The 18,312-nt window shown below is 30.8% G+C and overlaps 1 protein-coding gene across 6 annotated transcripts in view; it reads left to right on the top strand.

The window, feature by feature from the left end:
- LOC130449803 (formin-binding protein 1-like) overlaps positions 1-17,963 on the top strand; it is a 102,537-nt gene extending 84,574 nt beyond the window's left edge. Inside the window, exons 8-13 of one of the 6 annotated variants that reach the window (XM_056787816.1) lie at positions 4,309-4,338; positions 5,938-6,130; positions 7,948-8,080; positions 9,827-9,988; positions 11,987-12,138; positions 13,070-17,963. In XM_056787816.1, coding sequence (XP_056643794.1) covers positions 4,309-4,338; positions 5,938-6,130; positions 7,948-8,080; positions 9,827-9,988; positions 11,987-12,138; positions 13,070-13,227 — 828 coding nt within the window. In that variant the 3' untranslated portion in view covers positions 13,228-17,963. Of the gene's footprint in view, positions 1-4,308; positions 4,339-5,937; positions 6,131-7,947; positions 8,081-9,826; positions 9,989-11,974; positions 12,139-13,069 lie in introns of all 6 variants that reach the window. The other 5 variants (XM_056787815.1, XM_056787821.1, XM_056787819.1 and 2 more) reach the window with 5 other exon arrangements.
- Positions 17,964-18,312: the final 349 nt, after the last annotated feature.

Below are 18,312 nucleotides of genomic sequence, written 5' to 3'. Positions count from 1 at the left end.
TCTGGTAGTGCTTACGTCGCTTTTTCTCCCATGTCACCAAATGAGGTGACAATGGCGGAAATTCTGAAGGAAATCCTCAAAGCTGTTCTGATGTGCGAGCTACCAGACATAGTAGGCATTACAAAAAGTGGGGTACATCGCATATTAACTGAAAATTTGGACATGAAAATGCTGTGCGCAAGATGGGTGCCACGTTTGCTTACAGTGGAACAAAAACAGCGTCGGGAAGCTGAATTTTTGCGCAGTTTCATAACCATAGATGAAACGTGGAACCATCACTTCACACCCAAAACAAAGGAACAATCAAAACAATGGACTGAAAAGGGAAAACCGGCTCTAAAGAAGGCAAAGATCGTTCCATCTGCAGAAAAAGTCATGGCGTCGGTTTTTTGGGATGCGCGTGGGACAATTTTCATTTGATATCTTGAATAAGGAAAAACTATCAACGGCGAGTATAACGCGAAGTTATTGTAAAGTTTTGAGCGAAGAAATCAAGCAAAAACTGCAGTTTTTGGCTAAGAAGAAAAGAAGAAAATGTTGTTTCATCAAGACAATGCACCAGCTCTCAAATCCGTTATTGCAATGTCCAAAATGATTGAATTGAAATTTGAATTTCTACCTCTTGCACCCTATTCGTAAGATTTAGACCCTTCGGATTATTTTGTGTTGCCAGACTTAAAAAAATGGTTGCTTTGAGGAGCTCGAAGATTCGTATTATAAAAAGGGTATCGAACTTGTAAACATCGCTGGGAAAAGTGTCTGGAGCTAAAAGGAGATTACTTAATGATGTCAATAGACAGTGTTTGCTCGAGGTTACTTCAATTTCAAATTATTTTGAAGAAGCAAAGACAATCGTATCTAATATGTTACCGGCCAAATCCAAGTTAGTGTATGAGAAAACGTATGAACTTTTTCATGAATAGGGCGACAAGAAACATGGAAAGATTGTTAATGAAAATTTGCTTGTTGTTGTTGAAAAGTACATTGAATGTTAAGGAAAATATTAATATTTATTCTAAATTATCTAATGGTTGGTTAGATAAAAGATAAACGATAAATATTCATTATTGTATTGATTTTTTGAATCATTTCTATGTCGAAATTAGTAAAATCGACCACATGATCACCTGATCTGGTTCCCGATCATTTTCTAATCCCAAACATAAAAAAATGGCTTCATATAAATAAAGAGGTGATGGCAAAGACAAGAATTTACTATTAAGTATTTTTTTGCATTGAACATTGAACGCTATTACAATCAATAATTATTGTTTCCGATACCTTAAAATCTGTTATCTAGTGTTTACATCCATCATCATCGTAACATCCTGTATAATTTAAATTTCCATATTAAAGCTGGTCAATTCCATGATAAATTTTAACACGTGTGTCTATGGAGTGCATTGGTGTGTATATATTAGTTTACAGTTTTTTTTTTTAATTATGTTTTCGATTGAAATTATTTTGCTGAAAATTATCATTAACGACGTATTCCTGCTTTACTGCGCATGCCTTAAATTATCAAAAATTTTTAAACATATATCATTTGGATCTTCTTACTTTACACACTTGCTCAATTCACTCAATCAACTCAATTTCACTCGCAATAGCATACGACACATCCACATACGAAAAATCACCTCTACAACCTTAAATAGGAAATTTTTTCCCACAACAGGGTAATTCCTAAACCATATGTCACATAAAAATGTCATATGTCATTATCTCTCCTAATAACATAACCACAACGAACTTCATTCGTTCTTCTTCTTCTTAAAGCCAATTTTATAATCTAGGTTAAAACTAAAGATTAAACTAGAGCTTAAACTATGATTTTAACTCTAGTTCAAACCAATGATAAATAAGATAGATAGATAAAGAATAGGCACCGACAGGGAACTTAAAGAATTGATAAAAACTCGAAAAACCTCGTATCTGGGACACATATATAGAAATGACAAATACAGACTTTTGCAACTTCTGATCGAAGGGAAAATCGAAAGAAAACGTGGTCCTGGCAAACGACAGGCGTCATGGCTAAAGAATATTCGCGAGTTTAGACTCTCAGAGGCTGATAAGAAGGGCCAGATACAGAAATGACTTTGCTGGGATTATCGCCAACCTTCGTTAGAAGAGGACACCCAAAGAAGAAGAAGATTAAATAAGATTGCTCTTTACAGTTGTGACTAGCGCGAAATTTAATTGATTGAGAAAGTTGAACCGAAATGAACAAAGAATAATTTGCAATTCAAATTTCTCTAACAACGAAGTCGTGCTTTTGGTTAACCTTGGAAAGAAACACAAACAAAGAATTCGAAAAGTAAATGAGACAATTTAAAGATTTGCTTAAGAACGAATAACTTTTTGTTTTCTCGGCTTGTCGATAATGTTCATAATTTCTTAATCATCATCGTCGAGTTCATCAAAGTGTAAATCTTCAATCATTCCACGAAAATCCTTTAAAATGTGAACAATTTGAATAAATTTCGTTTTAAATAAAGTTTAAACTACCCCCTGACAGCCGGTAACTGTTAAACCGAAGTTTTAAACGGTATCTGTGGCTTGAATGACGTTTGAAGTTTAAACATCACTTGTCAAATTAGGATTTAGTAGATGCCTGCGCATCGTCGGTAGGATATGAAACTTGTAAAATCGAAACAGTTTTGTCGAAAACACATTTTTATTAATTGGAGCTGAAATAAAAAAAAATTTTGTTTGTTATTGTTTGGTGCATCAATATGAATCAGGAAATAAGTTTACATGAATTTTTCAGTATATAGACGTTTAAAAAGGCATTTAAATGAGTCATCATTTCGGTGCAAAGTTTTGGCATTCCCAGTACATTCTAAATTTCCAATTCTTTCAAATACTCTTTGATTAAGAAGCCATAATAACGCAGCGTTCTTCACGTCCAATTTCTCGTTCTTCTGGATAAAAATATCCTACGTCCTTCTCCTGGTTCTCAGCTACCTCCCCACCAATTTTCAGCCAATTCGGCCGGTCTTGAGTTATAAATAATGTAACTCTATACACTTTTTCATGCTTATAAACAATTTGTCGAAACATCTTCTCCATTCCGATTGAGGTACCTCCAAAACATGGTTTAAAGGCATCAATCGCTTCTTCAGTTGTAAGAAAACGTTCACCTCGTAATTTGTTTTATTAAGAAGAAATCACTGGATGCCAAACAGGAACTCTACGTCGGATGATCCATCAATTCGATGTTTTGACTGTTTAAAAACGTTTTGGTTCGAACTGAGGTTTTTTTGAGAACTCGCGTTGACGTGATGGAGAATGATTCGTCTTCTGCGATTGGTTTTCCTGATTTTTCCGAACACTTTTGGCAAACAAATGCTAGTTTACCATTCAGAATTGACTGTTCTACGTTTCTCTTGTGGAACGGTTGAGACATGTCCAGTTATTCCGAGAAAACAGGCAACCATTTGCTTCCGAACTGCTTCAAGCCCTAACAACTTTTGTTGGGTTTGGCTCCTCTTTAGCATTTCTTTGCACCAATCGACAACTGTCAAACTTTTTGATGGCAATGTCAGATTTGACATATTCACATCAGTGTTACCATATTTGAAATCTCGAAAATTTGGTAACCTCCAAATTATAAAATAACGAGTTCATAATAAATATATATTCACAATGTCGTACTTTAAGGCCGTTTCGACCCAATTTCGATGTTTACCATAATATAACCTGAAATTCTTTCGATATATCAAATTTCAAATATAATATTGTGTGACAAATTCTACCGTACTGACTCCCAGTTTTTGAAAACTTATTTCGCCACTTTTTCTACTGCTAACTTCGCAATTTATAATTTTACTATCAACATCTAGTTTGCAAGTCACGTGTTTGCTTTGTTTTTTCTGTTGATCCGAATAATAATAATATTCACTTTACTTTTATATAATGACCTTGATACATATATAAATATATATTTTTCTTAGTTTACATTACCTAATCCCTTTAAACCCTCATTATAAGTTTATTTCGCAAATAAAATTATGAAATATTACGTTAAAATATATATAGAGTGTTTCATTATCAATGGGAAATGTTTTAACTGTTAAATTTTAAGGTTAGGTTATATAGTTTCGTCAAGTGACCAGAAAACGTTCTGGGCACCAAAATATATCAAAATCAAATACCCTGTAACTATAAGGGGGTTAAAATATCTAACAGTTTACATATTTCTCATTATCAAGAAAGGTATTATTATGATTTGAAAATATGCTTCCAAACACAGCTTTGTTAAAGAGTTAAATCGCTTTTTTTTTTACTTTTTCATGCGTACAGAAGCTTTCGGAAGTCTGTATGGCGATAAAGGTATGATGTGCTATTCTGCTTTTTATTCTTTGTATATTTGAGTTGTTTTCTTTTTGTTTCGCTTTGTTTCAGCCTATATTTATACATATTATACTCGACGCTGTATTAAAAAGCTTAGCACTTACTTTTTCTCATATTTTACCTCTTATTTTCGTCAGAAATATTCATGTCCAATTATCTCTGAAGTAAAGTTAAGCTTGACATCGTTATCTTATTTAAATTTTGAATTTCCCGCCAACAATTAACCTTCATAACCTATAAGAAATTGTCATATTTATCATTGATAAAGAATATAGTAATAGCATTGCAAATATTCAATACATTCATTCTAATGTTTAATATTTAGTAAACCCCAAAAATAGTGGTTAATATTATTTTTTCCCCACATTACCGGGAACGAGTAAGTTTTCCGTGGCGTCAAGATGCCATTTTGTAAATCGACCCAAAAGACGTCAAAAACGAAGAGTCAAATTTTTCGATATCTCCCTTCGTTATCGAGATATTTATACTTGAAGTCGAAATACCTAACCTAACCTAATTTGATTTAACCTAACCCCACCGGGGTTTCACGTTTGGAAGCATTCGGAAAATACTTTATGCTTGATAAGCTTGAAACTACATATAGTTATCGATGAAATTATTGCTAAATCAATTGTACCAAACAAGAGATAATTTTTTCTAAAAAAGGTTGAACTATTCCTGAAATCATCGCCCATTTTGTCTCGTTCGGTTTTTTTAATATATTATTGGAATGTTAGGGCAAATTAAGTAAAAATTAAATAAAAAACCTTTTGTTTGTTAAATTACAAGATTATGAAGAATTTAAAGCGATAAATTCTTGATTCTCGTGGATCCCCGGGAGACTCGACGGGGGTCTATGTTGGGCGTGACAAAAGATGGGGGTCCACAATCGTAAGTGGGGGTCCATGAAATTTTATTTAGTTTCGTCAGTGAAGAACTCAAATGTTGGCTTGAAAAATCACTATCGATTAGTTTGTTTTTATTATCAAATAATTAACCCTATCAAGCAATCAATTCTAATTTTTTTTTTTTTCGATAACTGTTAATTCGTAGTTGGTAGTAATGTAACTGCAAGGGAGGGGATCCCCCAAATCCGGCAAAATTTTGAATAAGTTTGGGAAAAAATGTTCTAGATGAAGTATTAAACGCCATTTTTTCTAAAAAGCTATCCCGAACTAACGTTTGGTTGTGATTTCAAGTATCGATATCTCGAAAACGAAACGAGATATCTAAAAATTTTATTCTCCATTTTCGCTTTATTTCGGCCTAGTTAAATTCATTATTAGATTGCGGTACCACGGAAATCGTACTCTACCCCATTGCCGCATAAAAATTTGTAAAATGAAAAAAGTTTTGGTTTGAACTAGTTTATTGCCCAATTTACATTATGAAATCGACCCTTATCGACACAATCATTTTAACAAATCATCTCAAAAATGACTAAAAAAGCTTATTAAATGTTGCTACACTAGCTTTTACACACACTGCTTATGTGTATACTCATGTCGTTTTGATGTACAAATTACAAAAATTGATTATTTGAGGCTAATTTCGAAAAACTATTTTTTTTTTTAATAGAATGCTGCAATTTCTGACGGAAAGGAGGATTTGAGCGAATTGCCACCGAACCAGAGGCGGAAAAAATTGATGCTCAAAGTTGAAGAACTCAAAAACAAAGTTGCTCAAGAGACAGCGGCTAGAGACGGACTCATGAAAATGAAGGGTGTATACGAGGCTAATCCGGCGTTAGGTGATCCTCGGACAATAGAAAGTGAGTAAACTAATACATTATCTCAAAAAAATTTTGAATAAAAGGGATTTTTATAAGCCCCTGTTTACCTTTTTTTTCTTTTGATTAATAAACCTGGTCCATTATTTTTTATTTTTTTGTAGTTGTTATTGCCCTCTGTTATTCAATAATTTTACTATTCTTTGATTCCAGATTTTATTAAGTTTACTTCTCTTTTATTAGTTATTTTAACAGCTTCTTCAAATTTAGATAGACCATTGCACGGATATCTACTTGGGAACGCGGAGCACGATCTTTATCTACTTATTTCACGTTCAGAGCTCAATACTTTACAATGCAAAAAAGTGCACAATCATTTGCCAATTGAAATAAAATCTATAACATCTTTTCCAGCCTTTGGCAAAAATCTAATATTTAATTCAGAGCATGCTGCGCATTGGTTTAATGTTAGTTAGTATAGTTACTTTTATTATCTAGTTTAATTAATGAATGCATAAAAAATTTCACGTGTACATTTTAATAGGTAATTTCGTTATTCTTGTAGTTTTCTTGTGTATACTTTATATTTAGATTTTATTTTTGTCTCTATTTACTAAGTTTGTAATTTTGACAAGCTTTAGTCAACAAATTGTGAAAATTTTTTGACAATAAATAATTTCTTTCTCTCTAACTATCTACCTCTCTCTCTATAATTCTCTCTCCATCTACCTCTCTCTTTGTCTCTTTCTTTCTCTTCCCATAAAGCTTTAACTGGTGCCTTGTCATCCTAGCCATGTGTTTAAATCGTTTCAACTTATGTTTTCTATTGTTTCAACTATCGATTCAATGTTTAATTCTTCCCCTATTGCTGTTTTGTCCCTAGCTTTTCTTTGTTTCTACCAAAGAGACTTTTGATTGTGTTCATCAGTCTTTTAGACCCATTTCTTTGTTTCAGGCTATCCCAATATGTTATTTGTTTTCCACTGTGAAAAGTCCTAGCGTCCCAAACTTTTTCTCTAGTATGCTTTTGTATACATGGGAAACAACGCTTTATAAAGTAAAGCCTCTATAATTTGTTTTCTTTGTGTTGTCTTTCTTATCTATAGTAATCAGAGCTTCTATCTTCCAATCTTCGGGGACTATGGCCGTTTTCCAATCCTCCATAATTTGTGCCAACCCTGGTGTTTCTTATTTATAATAACTTGTCATGCTCTGTCGATTTCCCTCCTTTTATTTTTTTAATTATTTCTTCCATCTCCTCTATTGTTCTTGTCTTTCACTATGCTCCTTCTCTCTACCTTCCTGTATGTATTGAGATTGTTCTGTAGTTCGTTAAAGTACTACCACTACTGTGGAATTATTTTCTGGTCATTTGTTATTATTTCATTGTTTTCCCCTTTATTATTTTTTGTTTTTCCTCGGCTTCTTTATTGTTTGATAAAATACCTTTTGATTTGAATATTCCTCTATTTTCCATAAAAATTCCTCTCAATACACACCAGCTTCTTTATTTTTTTCTTCACACGTTTATCAATTCTCTTCTGTTTCCCTACCCAAATATATTTCTTCTTTATTTCAAATTTCTTCTGTCCACAAATTTGTTTGTTTTCTGTTTATGTCGTTGGTTGTTCTTTATATTCTCTTCTATTGTTGTGGTGTTTAGTATTTTGCTATAATTCCTTTATTTTTATTCTCTTCTAGGATGTTAATTGACTTGCTTATTTCTTTGCCCTTACCTCATCTAATAGTTTATAATATTTTACAATTTTCTCAATTACTGAATTCTCTTTAATTTGATTGCTTCTAAAACAATTATTTTTTTAGTATTTATACTATTTAGTATTTATTTTACGTTACAGGTCAATTGAATGAATGTAGCCACAGATTAGATAAACTTCAACAAGATTTAGCCAGGTACCAAACTTATTTAGATGATGCCATTAAAGGAATCCAATCGGGAGCTAACCATTCTTCCCTTACGAATTCCCCTAGGTAAGTTTGGGTGTGTTCAATTAACATACCCAGAATTCGTAATTTTATATGTAATTGTTAAACCACATGAGCAATATATACTTAAAACAAGTATTTACCCTTCCATTTGGAAGAACCAATTATATACACACCAATAATACAGAGGCTCCAACGATCATTCGAGCAGGTACTTGGAAACTAAGCAAAAAATTTGTACCCAAAAAAGTGGAATAAAGAGAAAAGAAAAGTGGAAAAAAATGGGAACCAAAAGTACGAAAAAAAGTGATAAAATGTTGAACATAGTGGGGAAAGTGGAAAAAGGTAAGAAAAAAGTAAGAGAAGAGAAGTGAAAAAAGGGGGGAAATGGAAAAAGATGTGGAAAAAGAAGTGGAAAAAAGTGGATTCAGCAATCGTTCTGATATGGAGGTTTTCCAATAATTTGAGCAAAACCAAAAATACCAAGAAACTTTTAACCGAGGGAAAAAAATGAATATAAAGTGGGAAAAATATATAGAAAGTAGAAAAAAAGTGGAAAAAAGAGAAAAGGAAATTGGAAAAAGAGTGGAGTCACACTAGAACAAAATATTACAACAAGTAATCATTCTGATATTGAGTTTTTGAAGTAATTTAAGCAAAACTAAAAACCCCAAGAAATTCTTATTGGTAAGCTTACCAAGCTAATGAACCCCCTAATCATACAAAACTAAAGCGAACTTGACCATCAGTCAAGGTGAAAAGACCTTTTTAAAAGGATATTTCATTATTTAAAACTATGATCTGGAAATGTGTTTTCAAGGACTCTGAGCTAGAGAACAAAATATGAATCTTAGTGATGTACTTGCATTCTATAGTATATTGACATAGGTTCATGAAGCTTATGTGTAAATAAGATATAAAACAATTGATAGTAATATATCGAAGACAGACTAGGCTCTAGCAGGAAATAAACATGTATTCGAGGAAATTATTTTTAGAAAATATTTAAAAAAACCTTGAGGTATGGTAGAACATATATAATATAGTTGAAATCTAGTTACTACCAATATTGGTAGTAAAACAATCTGGAGCGCTTCCATCAGCAAACTGAATACCTGAAAGATGATACAGATACACCACCTCATGAAGTTTGAAATACCTGAATAGTTATGAATCTACTGCATTATTCGACCAAAGGAACTAATTTGAAAATAATTAAAATTAAATTTTAGACGACCTCCTTCTAAATTGGTCCTAGTTTTCTGTGTCTTTGAAATAGTAGAGCTAAAAATCAGTTTTGGATGAACAGAACTTGATTTTCAAGAAATGTGATATAAAGGAAAACAAAAAATAATATAATCAAGGAATATATACAAAATATTATGAAAAATACATTTAAGATATTGAAAGTTGAACCAGAGTAGGTTATTGTTATAGATAACTTTCCAAACCACAGTGTGAAACAGTTACCAACCACCAAATGGAGAAAATCCCAATTGCAAATTGGTTCTTAAGGAAAATATTAAATTTCGAAAACGAGTAGTTCAAATGTCATTGTTGCAAGTTAAAGTTGATGAGCTCAAATTGTAAAAAATGTAATAGCAAGGAACAACGACGTTTCCTATATATTGCTGATTATGATTATTTTCAGTAGTTCAAATGTTCCGCATACTAATACATTCAAGTGATAAGTTTCAATGTATTACAAAGGTATAAGAGTTAAGTGAAAACTATCTGAAATAACAATATTAGATGTTAAATATCGAATTAACTATTATTTTATTTATTTAGGTTAGTAAATGGTACGAGAAGAAGAAATTCTGGTGGAAGTGCAGCCGAGGAAGAATCTTTAAGTAGATCGGCCAGTGATAGTAGCGTGAATCATAATAACCATAATAATCATAATCATAGTAAACCGTCAGCTCCTGGTACCCCTCAAATGAATAATCATGGGTAAGCTATTATTTCAGAAATTATAAATGTAAAAAAATAATTCAATTTAACGCTTCACTACGATACACTATTTAGTTTTCATAAATATTGCAGAATTTTTATAATACACTCATTTTTGTGTTTTTATTTATATTTAATGTCCATTTAACATTCTAAATATTCGCTCTACATCAAATGTTGAGTTCATTTGCCCTAATAGTTTGTCTATTACAACTTTTTAAAGTGAGAATTCTCTTATTTTTAAAATTAAGGGAAAGAAAATTTGAATTTCTCGCATTACATCTGAACTCCGCTATTCTCAGATCTAAAAAAATTGCTCAAAGGAGAGAAATATCAATCAAATTCTTCTTCTGAGTTACCCAGTTCTTAACAACTTTAGGACTGAGATAATGTGATGGTGCCTACCCTTTTCTTGTTCCTATTTGAATTTATTTTAGTATTAAAGATGTACATCATTAAGGTAAATGATTGACTTGAAGAGTATTATGGTGACTATTCTCCAGGAAAATCAACCATCATGGTATGTTTAATTCTAAGCTATCAGGATGTCCAAAAGAGCTCTTTTCGATTAACAGTTTGTCTATTATAACTTTTTAAAGTGATGGATCTCTTAGCTCTTTGAAAATTGAAACAAATAATTTTATTTTTTGATTTAGCAATGTTTTTCTACAGAAAAAAATCCATTGAGACAAAGGCTTGGCTTGAAGAGTTTGATAATGACCTCTCTAGGAATATCAAACATCATTATATGATATATCCAAAAGAGGTGATTACATCTGAAATAAGCGACTACTGGCTATTCTTAGATCTAAAAAATTGCTAAATGGAATATAGGAAATATCAATCAAATTAGGGGACACAAGCCTAATTTAATACCAAAGAAAAATCGTTATGTAAATATAGCAAATATAGAAGAGTATTGTGATGGCTATTTTCCAGAGAAAATCAATCATTAACTGGTATGTGCACCGATGATCCTCAACGAACAGGATTTCCAAAAGGGACTGTTACACTAGAAACTAGCGACTAATAACTATTTTCAGACCTGAAAAATGGTTCAATGGCTCTTTTGGATGTCATACAATATGGTTAAGAAAGCCTTGGAAATTATTTTATTGAAGTTATAGTCCCTGAGCTGATTACTTCTGAGTTACTCAGTTCTTGATATCTTCAGGGCTAGCAAATAATGGGACGAAGCCTTCCGCTGTGGCAGATCATATTTAAACTTCTTTTAATATAAGAGACTCCATAGATATACATTCTTGGAAAAAATACCATTGAGGCAAAGGGTTGACTCGAAAATCAACCATCAACTGATATGTCCTCAACGAATAGGACTTCCAAAAGAGGCTACCAAAAACCAGCGACAACTAACTACTTTTATACCTGAAAAACGGTTCAAGGGAAGAATTATCAATTAAATGAGAAAGTTATCGCTATAACAGAATTCTCTTTTGATACCGAAAAATCGTTATATAAGTATGGTAAAGAATCATTGTAAAAGCCTTGGGAATTAATTTAATGAATATCTAGCCTCTCATGTCTTAAATATAGATCCTGGACTTATTGATTGATGTGTTAACTTCTGATTTACCCAGTTCTTGATGTCTTTGGGGCTATCGGATAATGGGATGAAGCGTTGACATGTTACTAAGCTGGAATCTTCCCTGTACCATATCCTACCGAGACTCATAGATACACACCATTGATGAGGATTGTATATAATTCAAAAATTAATTTACAGCTGTAAACCTACTTTGTTTTTTATGTGTATTGCCTTCGGTCGATTTCACTTTACATAAAAATATGTCTACATACAAAAAAATAATTACTTTTGTTTACGCAGTAGTTATGATAATAAAAAATGATTTTCTGTGCTTATATTAGAAGTAAAAATTACTTATGAATCAATGGTTCCTCTTAATAAAATTCACCAAATTCAAAATTCATATTGACATTTTGATCCGACCAAATATTTTGACATAGTTGTTCAAATAGTCCCGAAAGTGGCCTTGGTACTTCGCATACATCCCTTCCTGGTGCTGATTCAGACCCCGATCAATACGACGGACATGGAGTCGAAAGTGAATATTATGAAGCAGATATGCTGCCATCTATTGGAACCTGTAAAGCATTGTATCCATTCGAAGGTAACATTCTATTTTATTTACAATTATTTAAATATTTAAAAACAAAACTTTCAATGGGGACCAGAAATATTTCTATAAATAACATGTTTTAGAACCTCTTGTAAGTTAGATCTTCTAGAACCAATTGGTGTTATCAGTACTTAACACACTATTCATTTACAACCATTCACACTTTCTGGTCCTTCGAGTCGGTTAATAAACTGATTTATGAAATAATCAGACAGACCTTTGTAATCACATGGTCTGATGATCGTTTCGATAACCAAGTTATCATCTTCAGAGACCCAAGGTAAACAGTTTACTTCAGTATTAATAAGAACTTTAAACCCCTGAACTTAGTCTTGGTTGGTACATTCAACTTTTTCTTTAGGTGGTGACTATGGGATTTTTTCTAATTCTTCTTTACTTTTTGTTTCTAGGGATTCCTGAAATTTAATGATTCAACTTCTTCTTTTGGCATCTTCTAACAAACTCATATATTCCAACCTCGCTTTTTGTAAGTTTCTCGAATATTCTGATTGTTCTAATTCTCCTTTACTTTGTTTTTCTACAGATTCCTGAAATTTGCTATCTTTTGAGTTTCATTGAGTAAATTCATTAATTGGTGCATTAATTTTAGCTTCATCTATTAGTTCCACATTTTCTGATATCAATTGGCTATTTTCCTGGGATATACTACAACAAAATGTTGGAAACATTGATAATAACTGCCGTTTTTTCTCAAATTGTGAAAACTCATACTCATCTTTGGCATCTGTGAACAAACTTTCTTTATATTCCATCTTCGCTTTTTATATGTTTCTCAAATTTTCTGATTGTTCTAATTCTCCTTTACTTTTTATTTGTACAGATTCCTGAGATTATCTACTAACTAGTTATAATGTATCTGTTTATTTTTATCATATGAATTGTATATTTTTTTATTGTCTAGCTACAAGCGAGGGTAGTATCCCAATGGCGCAAGACGAAGAACTCCACCTTATCGAGTTGGATCAGGGTGATGGATGGACGCGCGTGCGCCGTATGTTAGGTGATATGGAAGGTTTTGTGCCAACTTCCTATATAGAATATTCGTTGTTTAATACTTAAGAATAAAAAAGAAGGAAATAAAAGAACTAAAAAATTTCGATGGTAGTAACTTAAGGATATGAAGAGCATCAATTTTTTAAGATTGATTATATTTTTGTAAATTATTTATGCAATATTTAAAAAAAAATTGATAGACGTTGATAGACGGTTGAAGGTTCATAGAGGCTTTTTTCAAATTTATATTTTTTATAATTTTTTTCATGTCACTATTACCTACACATATCCAGCTCACAATATTTCATCTGATTCACAATTTCTGGTATAAATTTACAAAAAGTATTTTTAAAGATATTATTTTTGACCTATAATCATTATATTTATAAAAAGTTACGACAGTCTTGTTTAGATAAAAGTATTCTCAAACTATACTGCACTATTTTTAAGATTTCAATTCGTTCATATACCTAATTAATTGTTATTTGTAACAAGAAAGATTTTAAGAGTATAAACCATACACTTACCCCCCAATTATTCAGTGTCGCAGGTTTAAAATAATTTTGAGTTATGTTTTTAAATTTAGTTTGTAAGACAAATAAAAACAAGTATTTTCAAACTCTTTCTTCTTTTCGATTAAGTTGGTTTTTAGATAATATTCTTTTGCCAAAACTATGCTAATATAGAAATTATGACAGTCTTGTTATAAAACAAATATTACCATCTATACCATTGCTATCTCATCCTATATATTACAATTGTTTCTCCAAAATGTTTTCTTCTCCATTAAGATGGTTTTAAAAAAATTATTTTGGTGTAAAAGTCTTGTTGTGATACATTATGGGGACTTACGATATTACAAAAATTAAAGCTCCTCTCTGATAAAGTCTATAGAATATATCCAGTTAATATTTTCAGATTTTGATATTGTTCCCTGAATTAGTCGTTTTTCTTTTTGATTGATTGAGATGGTTTTTGGCCAAAATTACCCTGGTATGAAGATTATGACCATCTTGTTATGACACAAGTATTATCCAGTATTAAAAGTGTAGCGTGGAGTAATATATACTTGGGCGAAATCGCATCAACGAGGATTCTTTTAAAAGTTACGACAGTCTTGTTGCACTACAAGTATTATTCACTATTCCATCACTATCTTACAATATAAGGTACTTATCACTTAAGCTTTCCTCTCTGATGAAGCTTGTAGTATATTGATATCTTATAACCTACTCATTAGGGTAGTTTATTTTCGTAAAAAAAAATTCTCACCAAGATTGAGCTCATAACACCAATTTTTTCAATGGTAAAACTTTATATTCAAATTGTAAGTACTTAAAATTGATATTAAGAACTCAAACTTGGTGAGAATTTTTTTTCTATATGTATATTTTGCTTGAGCACCGAAAAAAACATTGTTTTTGGATCAATTACTCATGTTTCTTCAATCAGCTCAGATTTTTTAGCGTTGAACTGTGATATTTTTGAGTTGTGTCTTTATTGATCAAATCGATTACATCTACTCATAGAAATGCTATTATTTTATAAATTTAAATATTAACATATTTACATAATTAACTTTCTCCGTAAAATATACTCTTAATTAATAATTTTCTCTTTCTTTACGCAAGTTTTTGAGAAAGTCTCTACAAACCTCGACGACCTGACGCAATATTCTCTTCTGTTTGTATGTACATTTATAATATTTTTATAAATTAGCTAATAAATGAAAAAATATATATATTTACTTTTTTTTAATTTTCTTTTCTAAGTGTTTACGTTATTCTTTGTTTTATTGAACAATATAAAAACTCGAGATCAAAGTATTTCTTAGTCATATATTTATAATGTGTTGCTTATATGCCAAGTAAAGTATCTAAATCAAAGGGGAGAGTGCGAAATACTACTGTATAATCAATTTTTTATCGACTCTGTATAAAGAAAATTTAAATTTTATCAAACGCTGCTTTTCACATTCCTTCTTAACTAAATCATGTTTATTTCAATGTTGTAATGCATTTCGCAACCAATGATTAACATTTTAGTATTTTGGAATCTCCCTCTAACTCATTATTATTATTATTATTGAGAATATGTGGCTTAGCGCAATTATTTAGTTCCTACGAAAGGAACTTAGCTGTTGTTTAGTGAATATGGGATTGATATTAATTTTATAACCTTAAAACAATTAAAATTTACGCTTAACTAATTTATCATTAATTAGTTTCCACCTGATATTACAGCTTGATGTAAGCTTTGATTTTCCGCACACTTTGTCTCTAGCTTTTCTTATTACTTTGAGAATAAAGTATTTGACAAGTGGTTTAAATGATTTATGTCATGCAAAATTATTATATTTTATATTATCATATTTAAAATCAATTTTTAAAGTTTTTGGTTTAAACTTACCGCTAAAAAACGCTCATTATCAATATTATGATGCAATGAGTCAGTACATAGTAAACTTGTGAATAGTTAACGGCATTCTTTACTGTTTATTTATTTTTGTGTCATAAAATATGTTATCAGTGGTATTTAGTGCCTCAGTGTACTGATACTTTCTTAAAAACAGCATTAAAATAACGAAAAAAGTGGTTACATCTTGTTTGAACAAATCCATGTAACTTGTGTTATAACTCCAATTAATATTTGTGTAATGTAAGTATTAATTGTTATATTTATTTTTCTAACCTTAAAATAAATTGAAATAATGAACTTAACCTAAGTAACCGAAATATCATAACTTTAACGTTAATAAATAAAAGAACAATCCATCAAGCAAATAATTATATACATACATTGAAATTTTAACGTTTATAAATTTAACAGCACAGAAATAATAGGCTACAAAGAAGCCTGCCACCATAATTGCATCTAGTATTAACATCTATCTACTTTTTATTGTAAATCTTTTTAATTCAAAATAAAAATACTTAAGAAAAAACTTAAATTAGTTATAAACTTACATATAACCCAAAAAAAATAAAGTTATTAATTCACTGATAGTCGAAACAAAGTAAATCATAAGGAATCAGGAGTTTACTATTTAGTGACGTCACTAGCAGATTACTGTTTAAATTAATGAATTTCTTTCATTATTATTATAATTTTTAACAAATATTAAAGAAAAAAACTTTTGAGAATTTTAGCAATAAATAAAAATCTGAATAATTTTATTTTTTACCTCTGGCAAATACCGTATTCTCTTTAGCTTTTGGGAATTGAGCCCGCTGATCATGCTGGATTTTCCGAAAATGTGAATTATTTTGTAATCATATCCTCTCATCATCATCATCATAAAATATTTTTATTACTTTTTTTTTCAAATCCGTGAAGTATTTTTTATCTGCCGTAGTCTTAAATCCATGTCTCATTACCATAGGTTACAACTTCTCTAATAATCGCTTATTCAGTTTAATGTATCAATGTAGTTCTGGTATCTATAAATATTCCATGTACTTATCTGTAATTTACTCTACCGTAGGAATATAGGTAATATTTCTACTCCATTTGGTTTCAATTTTTGCTTCCTGTTTAGCCCGTCTCCAATTCAATCCTATTTTTTTCAAGTTGTTTGCCATTTCCGTATTCCATTTTCTTCAGGGTCTTCTTTTTAATTCATTTTCGTTTCTCATATCACCTTAACTGATCTGTCTTCAATCTTACCAAACCATCTCAACTTTTGTTTAATTTTTTGCACTACACTCAATAAGTTTAATTCACATCTAATTATGTCATTCCTTATTTAATCTAGTCTTTTAACCTTTGCTATTTTTCTCAGAATCTTCATTTCATACGTTATTATTTCCTGCTTCAATATGTTGGTTAACAAATTTGCAACCATTGATCAGTATTTATAGTGGTACAAACTAGTAGATTTTCATTTTGTATTTGTAAATTCTTCCATCTGGGCTTAAAATTCTTTTCAGATACTTAAGCTTGTTAAACTCTTCTTTTCATGTTATTATACTATCACAATTATTTCTTCTGGTATGTTTGATAGTTCCATTAATTCATTCAGTAATATTACATTTCTTTATTTCACTTTTGTATCTTATTTTTGTTTATTTTGGCTTTTGGCATGATACTCTAGTTAACGCTCTTCTTTTTGTACTTTTACAGTTTCTTCTGGTACGTTTGATATTTTCATTATTTCTGTCTTTTATATATTCATCCTCAGTTAGTATTGTTCCAATTCTCACTTCAATTCTGGAACTTTTTTTTTTTGGTTATTTTGGTTTCCCATAACAACTTAAATGTTCTGTCCTCTTTCATTCTTACTTAAATCACCTCAACCGTTGCTCTATTTTTCTTTTTCGTCAATTCTTCTATTAGGTCTTACAATTATTTTTAACTTGTTAAAGCTCTTCTTTTCATGTTATTGTACTTTCACAGTTATTTCTTCTGGTATGTTTGATATTTTAATTATTTCTGTCTTTTGCAGTCCATATTGTTTCATTCCTTTGCTCCACTTCTCTTTTGCAGCATTACGATTTCCAATTGTTTTTGTCTGGTACATTTTTAAGTTTTATTCAGCTTCCTATAGACACTGTGTGGTTATGTAAAAAAATCGAAGGACATTGACTTTTGTTTAATAACAAAGTTGTGCTATTGAATGCATAATAATTGGTCTTTAAGCTCTGATTGAATTCATTAATTCATTAATTAAAATAGCTCTTTTCATTAATCATCGATACTTGTTTAGTCGAATAAGTCGTACTATTGAGTTGAAATTTCTGGAACCGTTGGTGATAATCTTACTGAACACACTGTTTACACCACCACTACACCAACACACAATTACATGGTAAGTTTACCTTCAGTCTCTGAAGACGATAAGTTGGTTATTGAAACGCGCGTCAGACAGTGTAATTATGAGTATTGGTGTAGTGGTGGTGTAAACAGTGTGTTCATTAAGTCGTATTATTGTATTAAGGTTTTAAAATTCAATACTACCCCCTAAATTATATAGCGATTACTTTGTACATAGTATGCAGATATTAATTATTGAGCTGTATTGTAAAATATATATATTGTATGTATAATAACTGTAATTTGCTAAAAAAATCAAACTTTTAGATAATCTCTATAATTTTTTCAACGATATTTGTTTTTTGCATCTATAGATTTTACAATGGAGAGAATCGGATA

This window comes from Diorhabda sublineata, chromosome 10 (assembly GCF_026230105.1).
Source record: "Diorhabda sublineata isolate icDioSubl1.1 chromosome 10, icDioSubl1.1, whole genome shotgun sequence".
Taxonomy (NCBI): domain Eukaryota; kingdom Metazoa; phylum Arthropoda; class Insecta; order Coleoptera; family Chrysomelidae; genus Diorhabda; species Diorhabda sublineata.
Note: the sequence above shows the minus strand (reverse complement) of the source record. Positions and strands in the feature narration are given on the sequence as shown.